Source organism: Acanthochromis polyacanthus, chromosome 4 (genome assembly GCF_021347895.1).
Source record: "Acanthochromis polyacanthus isolate Apoly-LR-REF ecotype Palm Island chromosome 4, KAUST_Apoly_ChrSc, whole genome shotgun sequence".
Taxonomy (NCBI): Eukaryota; Metazoa; Chordata; class Actinopteri; family Pomacentridae; genus Acanthochromis; species Acanthochromis polyacanthus.
The window spans coordinates 41,997,507-42,015,988 of record NC_067116.1 but is presented as its reverse complement, the minus strand read 5'-3'; the positions used below and the strand labels follow the sequence as shown (position 1 = coordinate 42,015,988).

Genomic DNA, 18,482 nt, shown 5'->3' with positions numbered 1-18,482 from the left:
CTGCAACCAGTGCTGGAGTTGGAACAAATAGGTTCCTGCTGCTGTGAGCAAAACAGTTGGAACAGCATGTGGCTTTTACCTTTACATGACATTCAGAAGTGTCAGATGAAAACATCACTGTGTGAAAGGACACGCATGTGCAAGTGATGATTTTTGAATTAATTAAAATAAAAAATGTAAATTTACAGTTGAAGATTTCATGGTTAGAGAATAGAGGAGTTTTCTTTAATGTTACACTGTAAAAACTAAATGAAAAAGCCCTAAAATAACAAATATGGAAGAAAGGCTACCAGAAATATTATGTTGATAGAAAACAATAGAAAACTGCAATGTTCACAAGCTTCAGAAATTATGAAAATACCAGAAAATATCTGTAAAGTATGTTTTTTGTTGATTTTTTAAAAATAAAGTTTGCTAAAGATACATTTTTTTGACAGTCAGCATGTAAATTAGTCATTTTTTAACCTGTAATTTTACTTGGAAATCTCATCTGCAGTGCAGCAACACAAGAAAAATATGTAAAACAACAGTTACAAAAAATGCTTTGTATCATTCAGTCATTAATATATCTAATTTGTCTTTAAATAAGAGTAAATATCTGTGAGATCAAAATATTTTTGCTGGTTTAAATATATAAATGAGCAAATTACCATTTGTAAAAATACAGATTTTTGTTGTTGACATGGTTTACAACATTATCCAGTTGTTGTTTTTTTACAGTAAATATATAAAATAATGATTTTTTCTCTGTGTTTTTACTGTAAAATAACAGTTTAAAAAGATGACTTGCCATTGTCAATCCTTGATATACATATTTAGTTTTTTTCAATAGCTGCAAATATCTGTAAGATAGCAGCATTTTTGCCAAATTAAATCAAAAACTTTCTTTTTTTAGAGTGTAGTAGCATGGCTTTAAGGATGCCATTGTCAGTCTGCCAATCAATTTGGATGAAATCTTTCAATGAATATTTAAATGATATTCCATCGGCCTCAGCTGCACTTTGTTTTCTGCTAATTAACAAATGTTAGCATGCTGATATTGCAAATCTAAGATGGAGAGAATTGTGAATATGATTTGCTAAACATCCCGTCATCATGCTGATGTAAACATTTGTAGTATAAAGCGTAGCAGAGCTGCTAGAACAGCAGAGGACTCGTAGTTCTCCTGTGTTAAAGTAGAGGAGGACTGATTACCATAATAACAACTGCCACTACAGGCAAGTGCATAATGTGTGAGTTGTCTCCAACAGTGACGGCAAATGAAATGGCATTTTGAAACATAGAGTATAGCTGTGAAGCAAGGCTGCTCAGTGTTGTCACAGATAGTACCGCTTCTACACATGGTCTTTTTTATCCTGCAGCAGTAGAGTATGCGCAGAAGTTTGATGTCTCCCATTGGTTTGTAGTTTGAATCCTTGGGTTTTAGTGATGTGAGACCACAAGGACACTACCTACGCCCATATGGGAGCAATTGTAGTAGAAAAAAACACTCTTTTAGTGCAAAAAGTTCAGAAGTTTTCATGTATGCAGAGGGGGAAAAAAAACAGTGTTTGAGATTTTGTTGTGAACAACCCGCTTCCAAAACCTTCACCTTTTATGTCTTATTCTCCTATTAAACTGTGCCAAGATAAATTACAAGGTGCTTTAACGTGCCCTGTTTGAATTCAATGTTTCAATTAAATTCACTTTTATTTATAAAGCGCCAATTACAGGTCAGACTGTCTCAAGACACTTTACAGAACCCGAATGCCTGAATGTCTGTTTACTCTGAATGGGACCATAATTGACAAAATGAACATCATACAGGAGACTTGAAATTAGAAATTGAGACCATAAAGTCATCAGGAAAATGTTTTGTACGGTAGCAAATCAAATGAGAAGTGTGGTCATTTTCTCATAGACTTTTATACTATCTGACTTCTTTATGCAACCTGAAAAGTCGCCTCCTGCTGGCTGATAGCAGGAATGCAGGTATAAGACACTTCTGTGCTGGCTTTACTTTCCAGACATGGAGGCTACATCCATCTTTTATTTAAAGGCTGTGGCTGCAATAAGAGAGCAACTGAGGTTAGCAAGAGGAGAAAGCTGCAGCAGCAGCAGAATTCAATGAAGACCTATCTTTAGTTTGTGGAGTTTCATCAGAGTTTGACTTTTCTTTTGACTTTTTGGGATCTATTTCCAACAAGGAAGCAATGTTTTTGGTAGGCTGCATTAAAAAGTAGGCAAAAATCAGGCGATCAGAGTTGGAGCGTTCAGCGTACAGGACAACAAAGCCCTCCACCACATTGTGTACATGCTTTCAGACACAAACAACAGCGAGATGCGTAACAACAACAACAACGTTCATTAGTGTATCTGCGTGTCAGTGTGTGTGATGTGCACATCTTTGAATGTTTTTTTCATGCACTCACACTGTGCAGCCGGCTTTGCTACTCTGGCTACTTTGTGTCTGATTACATTGCGGACGACATGAGTTTGAAGCCGTATGCAGTCTGTCAATGCAAGCTGGTGAGCTGGCACAGTGTGAATATGACTAATAGCTTAGTGTGTAATATAGTCAGAGAGAGAGAGAGAGAGGGAGGGGGAGGGGGAGGGTGGAGAGGACCATAAAACTATAAAACTACATCCCCAACTGTGAGGCACAGATTTTGTATCTCGCAGCAACATCCCAGTGTGTGTCCCTGTGTGCATTTGTGCATTGCATGTGTGTGTCCTTGAATTCATACGTGTGCGTAAGTTATTGTAAGCGTCGTGGACGTCCGAGTACGAGCGAGTGTGTGTGTTTGTGTGAGAGTAGAAGTGAGCTGTCTGTCTGTATTTTTCACTCTAAATGTTTCTGCTGCCTGGTCCGCTGCCTATCTTGTATTGGTTCTGCACTGAAGGTTGAATTGGTGTCTTTATGTGTGTGTTGGAGGAAGTGTGTGCTTGTTGGTCTCATGCTGGGAGGCTGCTTGCTCTGCACACAGCTCGGTGTGTGTGTGTGTGTGTGTGTGTGTGTGTGTGCTCTGTTTGGATTGGTTTTCTGTGTGTGCCCTTTCTTTTTTCTTTTTTTGCTTAGCGTGTGCACGACTGTTTGTGGTGGCTTTTGTGTGTGTACAATCCTAAGAGTGCCTGCGTGCACGTGCGTGTGTGTGTTTTTGTGTGTTTTGGGTGCTTGTGTGTGCTCCTCTTTCCTCCCTCTCCCTCTCCCTTTCTCTCTTTTTCTCTGTTTCCCTTCCTCTCCTTCCAGAATAGAGGGGCCATCAATCAGAGGCAAGGGGGATAGAGGAAGGGAGGTGGAGGCGAAGTGGAGGAGAGGAGTTTGGCTCGACGCCAGGGAAGAGGAGCTGGCACTCCGCCCAGAGGAGCGAGAGAGAGAGAGATGGAAGAAGGAGGAAAAAAACAAGACCGAGCAAGAAAAAGAAAGGAGATGGGGAGAGACTGTGAGTGGAGGAGAAGAAGAAGCAGGGCAGCGAGATAGAGCAGAGAAATGAGAGAGAATGAGAAGGAGGGCAGAGAGGAGAGAGCAAAAGAGCAAGGCCAAGTGCACAGAGGGAAAATAGAGAAGGAGAGATAGTGGAAGTGGAAAAATGAGGCAGCAGAATGGAGAAAGAAGAGGGCTGATTGCACGGACAGAGGAAGAAGATGAAGGAGGAAGAGCGGGAAGGGCTGTTCTCTGTGTCTGCAGCCCCAATCAGTGGGTGATTAGTACGTCATTGGCTACAAATATTTACCTTAAAGTGCTCGGAGAAGGGAGAGCGGTCCAATTAGAAAGCAGGGGACGAGAGACGAACTGTAGGGCTGTGTTTGTGTGCATGTGATATGAACACACCCGCTGAATGCTGGAAATAAAGGAGGTTAGGCTGCAGCCATATGCATAACATACAAAGGCTGCCACTTCATAGCGTAGGAAAAAAATCAGAATCACAATAACTTTCATTGCAAAATAGGTTCTGTTTTGGTGCATAATAGAGACTGATGGGTACAACAATTTTAAAGCAGGATAAAAGACTCAAAAATCAAGTGTTGTCGGTCAAATTAACAGTAAGCTTGAATTAAAAGCAAACGTAGCAAATCCAATACATAAAATGTGCAGGAATGTCCAAATTGTGCAAGATTACACAGTACGTAGTGTGAATTGGGCAAAAGATAATAGCAATAATCCTATTTAAAGCTGATGAGTCAATAACTAATACCATTATCCAGTTAATTCACCTTTGACAACTGTAGAAGAAGCCACACCTATCTTTGATGATGCATTCTAGTACAAAAAGAAATCCAGATTAATAGCATGTAGCGTTGCAAAAAGTGGAAAATACCCACAAACGAGTGCGTTATGCAAGTCTTTAAACGTGCAGTCGCTCGTTTCCCCTGAAGCACACGGATGTTTTTAGGTGAATGCTTTGTGCAATGCATCATGCAGATAGCGGATAGTGGTGTGCTTGGAAATGTGGGCAGTGTAGTCTGTCATCTGAAACATACTGGATCGTTTCAAGTTTTTCACATAGTCAGAATAAGTGTCATTTCAAAAATATCCTCAGAGCTCTTATATCTTCTGTGTACTTTTTTCTATCAATGTGAAATCGGCCAAAAATACTGCAATTTTTCATGAATTTTAGCTGTAGTTTTTCAAAATATCTACTGTTGTTTTACTGATTTTCTCTGTTTTATGTAACTACAGACACACAAAACAATATTAATTTGACTATAAAGCTGATTATGTATTTTTATAAAAAGTATGTTTTAAACAATGTGTAACTGCAAAATTACACCGTTTTACTGTGTTTAAATCTACTGCTATCTGCTATTTGTTGTCATTTTCACTGTTTTTGCCGGTTTTGAGTGTCACAGTATTCAATCGTTTTAAGGTAATTTTCTAGAGTCCGTACTGCCAGATTTTTACAGCGTTTTCAGCAGTGTGTGTGGACCTTATGTGCCTTTTTATGATGAGTATGTTAACCGAGGAATCTGTAAATTTACATTTGAACAATACAATGTAAATTAATGTGCATTTATTAACAACTTAATGCCACTACAATTCACTATGGATTGTGTTTCCTATCAACAAAATACCCACAAGCTGATGCAGGAGAACAACAGGAGACAGCATGAGCTCTGTGTGTAGGTGTGTGTGTGCGTGTGTGTGTTCCCAAACACATGAATGTGAAAACACTGGGTCATATCAAAACACAAAAAACAAGAGCTGAATTTCAATTGTGGGGAACTACACAAAGCAAATGGCTTAAATACAGGGAGCTGCTGCAAACGGTGGTGTGGGCTACAAAAAAATAACATTCCGGGTCTGATGTGACGATTTAACGTCATTATTTCTGCAATAAGAGGCCAGAAACAGACAGAGAATGTATATGTAAAGATCGCTGGTAAATTCTCCCCTGACCATGTCCATGAGGAGGAAACCCAAAGAGAGGCAGCGGTACCGGCTTCAACACCAACATTCGGCTCAGTGGTCCAGAATGCAAAAACGAGGGGCGTAATTCTCGGTGCTTGAATGGGAGAAAAAAAAAACGTCATTCTCTTGCACTTACTTTGCAATTGCTATCACTATTGCTGCTGCTCTCTCTCCACCCACATGTTTAACCCACGGAGCAAACGCAGCACGTTCCTGCCTGTTCTGTGAAGGCTGTCAAAAGGCATTCTGGGAAATGTAGAAAATGACTAGCTGAAGTAGAAACAGTCGAGACAGGTGGGCAGATGAGGCGGTGGGTACTCTAAAAAAGAAAACGATAACACTCGCAAAATGAGCAGGCCGATGGTGGCTCTGCATGAGGAATGTGCTTCAAATAAAGACGGGAACAAGGTGTTACCGAGTTACAATCTGCCCCTCAGGTGGTTTTCATGAGTGACAAGGACTCTTATGTTGGGTAACTGCAGCGTACGGGCAGGTAGAACGGGGTTTATTCACATATGTAAGCCACATTTTCACCTGAAGTTCATACTAAGCTAGCATTGCTTAGGTGTGTTATAGTTTAAGAAATGGTAAATTTAAAACAGTATTATCAACAAAAATATCAGTGAATGCAAGTTCAATCACAGAAATTACAATAATTGTATAATTTGCACATACTTCATTAATGCACCACTCAAAACCAGGTTAAAAAGTCGACTTCTGCACCCCAACAGCAAACGTCCTAATGTTCCAGCTTCTGTTCATTCTAATTCCTTCATTTTCAAACAGTTTCTGCTCAATCATCTCTGATTTGTCTCGAATTTTTATAGCGTAAAATATGTTTTTTGTCAGGTTTTAGCTTGATCTATCAAATACTTTTTGAAATAAATATTATTTTAAAAAATTCCCAGTTTACCCACTTTCACCATATTTCAGAACTCTTTTTTTTTTTTGCAGTTTTTTTTAGCCACAATATTTCAAGAAGCATTAATAAATAAAAAAACTGAAATGTAGTTGGTTTAGAATTTGCAGTTCTGGACAAGTAGATCAAACAATCTCTGATTTCCATTGACTTAAAGTATGAAGAAAAATTTAAACTGTCTTGAAAAATCCCATCTTTGAGCATAAATTAAGAAATAAACTGATAATACACAAGTCAGCCAGAGATATTTTCTTAACCATATGTTGCTGCATGTCACAATGATCCAAAAGAAAACCTGAGAAAAGCTTTTAGTATGAAGTAGTTGATCACAAAAAACAAAAACGTAATTTTTGCTGGCCTTTCATAGCTGGTTGAGCACATGTGACGAGCTGTAGCGCAAAAATAAAAGCATCAGCAGACAGATTAAAACAAGTAGACCTGAGTTCTGGTGTTTCAAAATGGTTCTCAAAACAAAACAAAGAAAAATCATTTCTGAATATGATGTTGTTTTCAGTCACTTTGGGCCAAACGTATTCAGCTCAGTGAGTGCTCCTGTTATTTGTCAGAAAAATGCTTGAACTTCAGAAATGTTTTATTCAGTTTTCTGTATGTTTTGTTTTGTATTGTGACAAACATCTACATATGGTTCAGAAAATATCCCGAGGTGAGTTGAAATTTTAAAAAAACTAACCAAAAAAAACAGGATATGGCAGCTGATGCTCTAATGAAGACAGGAAATGCGGACAAACGCAAATTTGGGGGATGAATTGACTGAAAACAAACTCCTGCACGTTTCAGTCTCGACGTTAAGGCGAGCTGGAGCGACGGGGGAAGCCGCTTCCCTGTGAAAGATCAGCATTGTATTTGGTCTCCCAGCATGACGGCGAGCAACAGTGACCGCGTTCATCTTGCCAATGAAGCTCGGTGAATTTGAATGTGATGAGCGTGGGCTGAGATTGGCACAGGAGGAGGAAGATGGTGCCCAGTGTGCTCTGGCACTGCCAGCTGTGCCAGCCTCCGAGTCCCACCACGGCTCAGCGAGCCAGCTTTGTGTGTGTGTGTGTGTGTGTGTGTTGGTGTGTGTGTGTGCGTCAGTGTGCGAGTGATACCCCTCTACTCACACTAATTGCTCTCAACACAAATCTCTGCCATCTCTCTCTTAGCTCCTGCTCTGCTCCGATTCGAGCGCCCCTCGCCCGCTTGCTGCTGGAATAGACGCTGGTCTGAATCCTTGGACGTAGGTTTGCACAAAAAGACAAAAGAATGAGCAAAACGTTTGAGTTCAGCTGCAGCAGGCGGATTTAATCTGCATGTATTCCACAATGAGAATTTCATGCATGTTGTTAATGCAGAAACATAATGTGTATATAAATATACGCTGTCAAAACAAGACGAAGAAATCTTTAAAACAAAATGTGTAGCAGCAAGGTTGCCAGAAAAAATAAGGAGAATACTATAATGTTGAAAAAGTGTAAACACAGTGAATATAACAGCAAATACCTGTAAGAACATATAATTTATAGTTTGTGTAGATACACTGAAATAGTGTGATTTTTACAGTCACACAGTACTTTTTATGAAAATGCAGATTTTTTACGTGTTTGTTTTTTTACAGTTCATTTGTTATTTTGATGATTTTTTTGTTGTAAAGCAACTGTTTATTGTACATTTTTTTCAAGTAATAGCAAATAGGATATAAATGTGGATATAAATACAGTAAAATCTGTAAGATAACAATTTTTAAAATTATTTACCAATTTCCAAGTTTTAATGTACATAATCTTTCTTTCAAATACCAGCATGTATCTTTATTTCATATTTTATACATGTGCTTTTTTTCTGATTTAAATACAATAAAAAATACTTAAATTTTCATATAACAGACTATCTTCTGTAAAAGATTTTTGACAGTTGTTCTTAGTTATTAGTAATTTAACCAAACAGAGGAAATCCGTAAATCAGCAGTAAACTGTTACAGTGCGTTCGTAGTTGTTGTCCTGTATACTTTACTTGAGATTCAAGATACTTTACTATAATTCGATAGAAAAGAGAGAAAGATATCGGGATTGTTTTTAAACTGCACAGCTTTTCTTCAAATTTTTACAGATGAAAGAAAACATCAGAGGACCACACGGGTCTGTCTGTAGAAGTCAAACTCCTTTTTTAAATTTCTGCTTTTGCTAAATCGCAGAGATCCTCTGTTAGCGGACGTCGTTCGGTCTGTCGCTGCTTGTGATCATTTAAAATAAGTCAGAACAGGGTTTTGTTGCTGTTTTTTATGCTGTGTGTGTTATCTTTTACACATCTCAGGTTGAAACATTATGCAGCAATAAGGCGCTGTGATCTTATAAACGTTTCACTGGTTGCGATTACCGTCCTGTCAATGATCTGACGAGATGTGTGTGTATGTGTGTGTGTGTGTGTGTGCTTCCTCCTACGTGTGTATGCGTGTGTGTGCGTGTGCGTGTGTGTGTGTGTGTGAGTGTGTGTGTGCTTCCTCCTACATGTGTGTGTGTTTGTGTGTCCCTCCGGCTCTGACAGGCTAATATTCACCACAGCCTGTGGAACAGACTGTCCTTGTCTTCATTGTGTTCTCGTCTCCTCGTTTCCCTTCCTCCATCCAGTTGTCTGTGTTTCAGAGGAACATTTTGGGGAATTTTCTGTCTTGTAATTGAAAAGCTGTTGTGTTCCTTCTTTCCCCTTCACCTATATTTTATCTGTGCTTCACGTCGAGCCTCTCTCTGTCGGGGTGGATGCCAGCTGGCAGGGTTTCTGCCCTCAGGTGTTTATTGACCAGCCCCCCTCTCCTCCTTTGTATCCGTCCATCCATTCATCCCTCCATCCGTTCATCCCTCCATCCGGCCCAGTCTTTGCCAGTCCTCCCTTGTGGCCGTGCTTTGGAACGAGACTGTGCTGTGTTGTTTCTGACACCTGGCCCGGCTCGGACCGCCTCAGCCCGGCTCGCTTTCATTCGATTGTAAAACACGTTGGTTTATTGGCGTTTTCTGCCTCATAGCTGGTTTATTCCATCTTCAATCATCAAGGACCTTCTGTTCAAACATTTGTGGTTTGATTGAAACTTTTTAAACATAAACTATCAATATTTTAAAAGTCCTCTTTGGTATTTTAGATCAATATTCAAATATCTTCAGATATATGTGTGTTCTTTACATTCCACTCTTAGCACACTTTTTCTCACAATGAAATTAGTTTGAATGGCTATATCTCAGTAACTATTGAAGATTAAAAACCTGAAATTTTCACTGCTGTCTTCTTCATGACATCCAGAATCTGCAATATTGGACAAGTAGATTAAATAATGTGTGAGTTAAAAGAAAAATCATTGAAGCTGTTTATCAGATTTACAAAAACGAGTAACATCTAGTTCTTTGGTACGATAATACAAAACTAAACATATAGAATGTTTTCTAAATATGAAATACTTAGTCACAAGTAGCTGAACTTTCAGAAGTGATTGAGCAGTTATGACCAGATTTAGTAGATAGTCTGATCAGTGCAGAGCAGAGTTAAGGAGTTTCAAATTGGTCCTCAAAATACAGCGAAGAAAAATATCTAAGAATATAAGGGCCTATGTTGTGTTTTTCTGTCACTTTTTACAAAACATATCCAGCTCGATGCATTCCCCTTCTTCTCATTGGACGAAATACTTAACAGTAAACTCTTTTCAAACTTCACAGCTTTGTTTTATTCAGTATTCTCCATGTTTTATTATGAATGTATTGTGACATGCAGCTACATATGGATCGGAAAATGTCACCAGTTCACTTCTGCATTCTGAATTTTAATGTTAATGTGAGCTGAGAGGTGGGAATTTTTATGATAGTCAATTTTTTTTGTATTTCAACTCAACCAACATCAGAGGTTATTTGATCTACTTGTCCAATATCGAATCAATAGCTGGGTTTCCGTTACAGTTTTTTGCAAAATAAAAGCGATATTTCTAAAATTTCGACAAAGTATATTTGCGCTTTGAACGTGTTTCCATTGAAGGTTGTTCTGGGCAGAAGCATCGTAACTCGTAAAATATCATCCTCAGATTTCGATGTCGAACCCTTTCTCCCTCATTTCCGTTTCTATCTCCTTCTAACACTCTGCATTCCTCTGCTGTTTGCTGTCTAGTATGGCAGTGATGTTTTTCAAGAATAATGGCAAGAAAAGTCTCGGTCTCCTCTTCTGTCCACACGTACCGCGCCATGTTTACTCCGAGAGAACTGGTCATGTGACCAGGTACGTCACATCCGGTGACGTATAATTGCGGAAAACATGTTTCCATTGCGCTTATGCGATATTTTTCAATATCGAAACGTCTGAAAAACCACCTCATGAGAGCGTAAAAACTTTTTATCGATATTTTAGTCCTTTTTCGAAATTCAGGTGTTTCCATTACCAGTTTTTTATTGCGCTATTTACATTTTGCGCATATCTAAGGGTAATGGAAACCCAGCTAATGACATGATGATAAATAACAAGGAAAATGTCAGACTTTTATCTTTAATACTTGCTGAGATAATATGTAGATATTATCTCAGAAAGTATTTGACATAAAAATATAAACTTACCATAAATATTTTTATAAATATTTATATTTTCTGCTATACAAAGCTCAGGATAACCAGAAGCAGTAGAGTAGAAATTTTTTTAAAAATGTGACGATTTTTAATGAATAGAAGCTACAACATGGAGCTAGAGGGATGCTGCAGAAGTTAACTTATCAGCATTGTTTTTGAGTGGTGCATTTGCAATATGCAAAATATGCTCCATTTCTTATTTATGCGATTGAATTTGCATTGGCTGATATTTTTGTTGTGCTAGCGATAATTTACGTAAGTCAGTGTGTGAATGAGTTTGTGTTTTTTTTTCTGAGAATTTAACTCAACTTTGCAGCTGGAAGCAGCTTGAGGTAGATTTTAGTTTGATTGCATCTTCTAACCTCACATAACATGCAGCCAAAAACCCAAAGCACTGAAAGGAAACACAGAAGTGGATGCTAATCCTACTGTTTCTTAAGCTGTGGCGCATTTAAGAAGGGGTAGCTTAGTGTTAGCTTCGGGTAAATATGTGACACTGTATGTGGCTAAAGCCAATCAATAATCGCTTCAACAGTATCAGAATCATAATTGGTCACTCGGATATCCATTAGTCAATTAACTCATCACTTCGATACTTGTGGGAGTAAATTTACTTCATTCTTGGATAGTATTTTAGCTGTCAAGGCCGTGCAAAGAGGCTGATTTTTCTTCTTTTGTAACACAGAATGGAGAGATTTCTTATTGGAAATTGCACTAAAAGCACTTTTTCCTCTGACTGCTACTAAATCATCCGTGTTTTCAAGCAAAACGTCGCTTTTTCCTCTGTGCTGTTTGTTTCTGCTCTGCTCTTTCATCTCCCGTCGTTTATATCCATCCAGTTTATTTGTATAGCTTTCGATCGGAGTGACAGCCACCTCAGAAACACCAAATGAAGCGGCTCGGGTCAGATTCTGCTCGGCTCAGACATATGGTCCGGCATCAGTCCTGTCAGATTGGCTTTTTTTCTGGCCAAATCGGAGCCAGGTCATCTGAATTGATCTGTGGGCTGAGCGCAACCTGTTGTTTGGGACGAGGCAATCTGGCGGGGCTGCAGAAATACAACCGGAGGAGGACGATTCAGGCTGGATGAGGCATTTAAGGGAATGAAAGTATGTCCTGTATGTACGGGCTCGCTGCCGCTGTACAGTAGCACAGTTGAACCTGAAAACCTCTATCAGCGTTGAGCAATTTGCTGCACAAAGTTTTTTCAGATTGTGACATTTCTGAACAGATAAGAGAACCTCAAGTTAATTCAAACAGGGGAACAGATTTATTTGTTAAAGCAACCTGTTTGGGCAACATTTTTAGCAGGCGATGCACCATTTTTAGGTTTATCCCAGTCAGAAATGCCAATATGGACTGCATGCAGACCTCCCATCATGTGAACGCTGTGTGCCTTGCTTATCTCTAACTGAAATCTGGTACAACAGACTGAAGCAAAAACAGCATAAAATATAAGAAAACGCACTGCCCAAGGTTACAAAAACATTGTTTTACATTGGTAGCAGGCGCAATAGTCTGTTTCCAGTTGTAAAACCATAATTCTCTTCTGCAAGGTTCCTGTTTCTTTCTCTGACTTATTTCTTCGCAGTTAGCCCATGCAGTAAAAAGTGACAAAATACTTTACTTATTCATCTATTTATTTTACTGATCTACTTATGGATTTATTTTATTTTATTCATTTATTTTTATTTATTGATTTTACACTTTAACCTCCAGTGTTTACCCATTTTAAACCTTTAAGATGGCGTTTCCTCAGTACGTACAGGGTATAACAATGTGCCTGACTTATTTTTGTCTTTTATTTATGTTGCTTTTAACATTACAGTGTATGGATTGCGGGGTGGGTGGGTTCGGGGCTGGGTTTGGGGCTGGGGGTGGGGTGGGGTGGGGTGGATTTGGGTCTTAATTTCTTTCATTTTATTTTATTATTTGTCTGTTTGTAATGCACTTTGTGCTACAAATGATGTATGAAAAGTGCTATATAAATAAATATTATTGTTATTATTATTAAAATAGAAATGTTTGATCTGTTTACATGAATTGCTTTAACTGGTATTATAAAATTGACTTAAGTTTAGCCTAATTAAATGTCAGTGAAGTCATATTAATGCAGCGAGTGTAAGATAAATGAGACATGAGATGAAATTTATTGTGTCGAAGGAAGTTTGTGTTGGGCTAAAAGTGTTGGGTGCAGCTGCACATACACCCCCTGTCGAACAGACTTATACCTGTTTTGAGACAGGTTCTAATTTATTTGAATGAGAAAGTGTCTCAAAACTTTTGACAGCGGGTGTACACAACAAATACATAACCAACACAAAATACCCGTACATGACACATCAGTCAGCAAAAAGCGCTTCAAAGGGTAAGAACAGCGTATTGCACAGGTTTCTCTCAAATCGACAGTTTGCATCGCCACAACTAAGTTTAAAGGTTGGTCAACTCTAAATTTCGACCTAATTTTTCTCATTAGATTTATAGTTTCTTGGCTTTATTGACTCTGTTATCCTACTGGAAGAAAACAGTGGTTTAGTTGCAGAAGTAAAAACTGAAGAAACGCAATATTAAATGAGAATCATGAAGGTTTTATTGCCGGTTGGTTTTCACATATAACGTATTTGACTTGGTGTTTTAGTGCGTAACAAACAGATTAAAAAGTTGTTGCAAGTCATAGGCATCAGGTGCTACAGCGTCAATAAGAAGCAGCGTTACGGGTCGAATTAGCAGTATGTGGAAGTAAGAAATGCTGTCAGTGTGCAGGGATGTGCAGATTAGTCACCTGAGAATATGCAAGGTTAGCTAGTATGTAGAGTAAAGAAGAACTTGGAATGTGCAAGAGGACAACAGTGATCTTATTTAGCGCTCAGAGTCATTGTCTGAATGTCCTACAACTAGTTTTTGCACTTTTTTATTGCTTAAATTCCACTTTAAGGCCACAAAGTATAAAATATGGGAGGTGCCATGAAATTGTTAGTTATGTTTTAGGAGGAGAACCTTTTTTATGGCAGAATTTCTTTGCCAGGCCTCTAATAGAAGGCGGTACATTTAGTTTGAGAACTGAGCAGCAGAATAATGTGTGTTTTGGATGTATTGCTCCAGTGCTAGTATATTGGTGTCTTGTAAACCCGTGAGGATTGGATGTGTTTGTGTGCATGACATGGGAATAAAGAAAAAAATTGATCTATCAATCACTGTAATTTCAATTCGATAGAATATGCAAAAGTACACTGTCGTCATTAAGGTTCATTCAAAGCAGCACTTCACTGCAGCTACAGCTCAACATGCAAATACAAATACACCATATAGGATGTAAATGTGGCACTGTATGTGGCTAAAATCAATCAATAATCACCTCAGAAGTATCAGAATCATAATTGGTCACTTCGAGATCCGTTAGTCAATTAACTCATTACTCCAGCACCTGTGGGAGGAATATTATTTTCTTTCTGGACAGTATTTTGGCCGTCAAGGCCGTGCAAAGAGGCTGATTTTTCTTCTTTTGTAACTCAGAATGGAGAGATTTCTCATTGGAAATTGCACTAATAGCACTTTTCCTCCAACTGCCATGAGTCATCCATGTTTTCAAGCACTTTTCTGCAACTACAGCTCAACATACGAATAGAAATGCACCATATACTGTGCATACCGACACACTGTGCATGAATATTGCAGACGCCTGCATGCATTGACACGTGTGTGACGTGATGAGGTTGTGTCCGTCCTTGGAGCTGACTTGTGCGTCTGCTGATCGGCTGTTTATGAAGTCACGACGACTGGCTGATAGTGAGTTTTAGTGTGACGGTGTGTGCGGCCCCGTCACTCGCTGCACTGCCCCTCCATCGCCTCCCTTCCTCTGCTGCCTCCTTCCATCTTGAAGTGTCAGGAACATGTGTTAGCGAGGATGGAGTGATGATGCAGGGAGAAAGAGAGGGGGAAAAAAAACCTGAGAAAATACGATGGTGAAATGTGACAGCAAAGTAACAAAGAGGAAGGGATGAAAAAGAGAAAGGCAGATATGAGAGCGAGTGATGTTATAGAGGAAGGGAGAGGGAAAAAAAGGGCAGCTGAGGGGAATGAGGGAGGATGAATTATAATGGAGGAAATAATATAGAAAAATAGAAAGATGGGCGAAAGCCAGACAAAGCGAGTGAGCGAGGGCAGGGAGGGAGATGAGAGAGAGAGAAAAAAAAAAGGGGGGAAGGAGAGATGGGAGGAAGAGGATGAATAGGGTAATAATGGCTCAGTGTGAGAGCTGTTGTAGAAAAAGAGAGAACGGCTGAGTGAAGAAGAGAACAAAATGAGGCTGAGGGCACTCAGACAGATAGAATTAGACACACCGCAGAGGTTCAGTGTGGGTTTGTGTGCGAGAGACACAACCAGTGCTTTTGTTTTTTGTGTGTTTGTGTGTAGGCAGCTGTAGACAGTGAGGATGAGTACTTTTTCCAAGAATTAAAGGTGCAATTTTTCCAATGATTTTCTATGAATTTCAAGAAAACGCGATGACACTTAATAGTGACGGGTTAAAACAGTCGTGAGGTTTTCTGCTTTTTGTGTGTGTTTGTTTGAGACAGGAGTGGGTTGAGCTAAATGAGAAGGTGTTGAAAAGACTCCATCCTTCCACCTCCGCTGCCCACATTTGTCTCCTCAGAGTTGTCGCCGACAGAACTCCTCACTCATTAAGGAGGTGTTTAAATGCAACGAAGGCTTAATGTGCTGTAAAGGTGTTTCGTGTGCTGCGCGCTCATTGTGTACTTATGATCTTACAATATGCGACATGATTATATATCCCCTCTCTTTTCTCTTCTCTCTCCTTCTGTCTCTCGCTTTCCCTCTCTTCCCTCCATCGCAGGCGGAGATTGTCAAGCGTCTCAGTGCCATCTGTGCTCAGATCATCCCTTTCCTCTCTCAAGAGGTAAGTGTCACCGCTGCCAGACACACTTAGGCACATACACAAAATATGCAAACAGGAGTCAACCGTTCCCACCGCCGGCCTGTCGGGAGAGGGAAAAAAACAACACCTCACATATAGAAAAGGAGGACGTTGAGCAGTGTAGCTGCTAAACAATAGTTTCTAATTTGCTGCACTGAAGTGTTAATTGATGCAGCTCATTAACTTCCAGTATTCACTCGTCAGTCTCTTCTGATTTTAATGAATCCTGTTTAGTGCACAGTCAACCTCTGCATTTGTGGCCACAAAAGAAAGAAGAATCAATTCACAGATTGATATTTAATATTAATTACTCACAAAAATTGGCTAATTGGAAAATAAAGAAATCAGTGTAACGTTGCATGTGGCTGGAACCAGTTTGAACTCAGAATAATTTACTAAATTTGTTGTTTTTTTGAAGCTTTTGATGAACCAGTCTGATCACTATAGAACTCTAATAGTACGATTATACCTGTAAAGTGGACATACATACACTAACCTTCAAAAATTTGAAAAACTCACACTTTTATAAATGTGCTAACATAATTGCACAAGGGTTTTCTAATCATCAATGAGCCTTTCAACAGCATTAGCTAACACAATGTAGCATTAGAACACAGGAGTGATGGTTGCTGGAAATGTTCCTCTGTACCCCTATGGAGATATTCCAGTAAAAATTTCCAGATAGAATAGTCATTTACAACATTTACAAAGTCTAGACTGGATTTCTGATTCATTTAGTGCTATCTTCATTGAAAAAAAATGCTTTTCTTTCAAAAATAAAGACATTAAGTGACCACAGACCTTTGAATGGTAGTGATATTTCAGTCAGAGGTGATGGTCAACTGATTGTTTTTTTTAAGCTCTATTGATACAGGATGTTACTAATCAATGAGACTGATAACTGATATTTAGAACCAGTTTGCTGTAAAATTTTACCTTTGGTGTTTAAATTTAGAAAAAAAGCACAAACTGTAACTAAACTTTGTTGCAAATCTTGTGCTTTACATCTGTTACAGTAAGAGAAAACTTCAGCATTTGTCAATCAGTGGTGATTGGCTGTTGTTTGTGATGCAAATCCAACCAGATTGTGGGTTTGCTTGAGACCACAAAGAGAGGAGGCTGCATCAGAGTCAAGAAATTAACTTGTTTTATTGGAAACGGGTTAGAAGTATAGCAGAGCTGGTAACTGGGAGAACTGAATGTTAGATCTGATAATTAGCCAAACTCAAAATTGGTCTGTCTCCGGTCAGAAGCATATTTATCATAGTTTACCGATGTGACGTATATAATTTACATTCCTGCCTTATGACACAAGGAACTTTTCTGATTTGAAAGGGCAACCATATCAGCATATGGTCGACTTTAATAAAGGATTATTTTAACTTATTTTATCTGCTATGTGAACATATCATTACCTCCATGTGCTTTTTATGTGGTTCTGTAGTTTAGGTCTGAATGATCAATCCAAAGGCAAAAAGGACTGATCATTAAGTCTCAGTGTCACTAAGAACAATAATCTATCCTTCGAGACAATTCTGTATGATTTCATGAAGACGCCTCTCTGACTTCCAGACTAATAAATTCTATTGTTTTTGCAATATATATAACCATTATTATCTTTAGATTAAATACAGACATTATTTAAAGGTGCTCTGGGCTCTGTCTCATCATTCAGCAGCATTATCTGTTAATCTCCTCTTCAAGTTAAATTCTAATTTATATCTGCTTAGTAAAACCTAAATGAATAAGAGGAACAGACTTATTGAAGATGAATATATTGTTGCTCAGACTCCAGGCGAGACAGCAAAATGGATTAAAAGACAGTGAAGCCTCATGTTAGATTTATTCCACTGTGTGTGTGTGTGTTTGTTTTATGTGCATCGGTGTGTGTTTGTTTTATGTGCGAGTGTGTAGATGGCGCAGATACAAAGCTGCAGACACCCTTCTTTTTGTCTGCAAGTGTGAGTGTGCACTGATGAGTGGTGCTACCCAGAGACAGCAAGGTCACAGCTCAGTCAGTTTGATCAATATTGACACTGGGTGTCTTTGTGTGGGTATGTGCGCAAGCCGCTGTCGCACACATGTATGTTTGCATTTGTGCGACTGATTACATTGGGATTTTGTGTAAACAGAGCTGAGATTTTTAGTTAGTGTGGCGTCGAGTGTGTGTGTGTGTGTGTGTGTAGAGCGGCGTGGGTGTCTGGCTGCAGAGCGTGTACTTCTGTTTGTGGGACTTTCTGTCAGTGTTTGTGTTTTGTGAATGCGTGGTTGCCCAATGTGGACATTTATATTTACACTAGCTGTACCAAGTTTGGTTGAAAAACACCTTTTGTTAGGTTTGGTTAGTGTAATGGTTTCTGCTGTTTGACTGTACATGCAACATACTGGACTGCAGAATATACAAGGTTACTTCAAAAAGTTCTCACTAGAAAACGCCACAGGGAAAGAGTCATCTGCATTGTTTTTCACGCGAAAGTTAAATCACCTTTCATGCATTTGGTCCACTGATGTTGAAACTTTCACAGGAGGTGGTCACATCTTTAGCCTCTAGATAGTCCTCAGCAGCATGCAGGACGTCATCATCAACATTTCCTTTCCTTCTTTCTTTGATTGCTTCAAACGTTTGAGTTTTTGTAGAGAGTCATAGAAGGC

The 18,482-nt window shown here is 39.0% G+C and overlaps 1 protein-coding gene across 1 annotated transcript in view; it reads left to right on the top strand.

Moving 5' to 3' along the window:
• tle2b (TLE family member 2, transcriptional corepressor b) overlaps positions 1-18,482 on the top strand; it is a 122,792-nt gene that overhangs the window by 68,248 nt on the left and 36,062 nt on the right. The window contains 1 exon segment of the mRNA XM_051947079.1: positions 15,750-15,812. Within this exon segment, the coding sequence (XP_051803039.1) occupies positions 15,750-15,812 (63 nt within the window).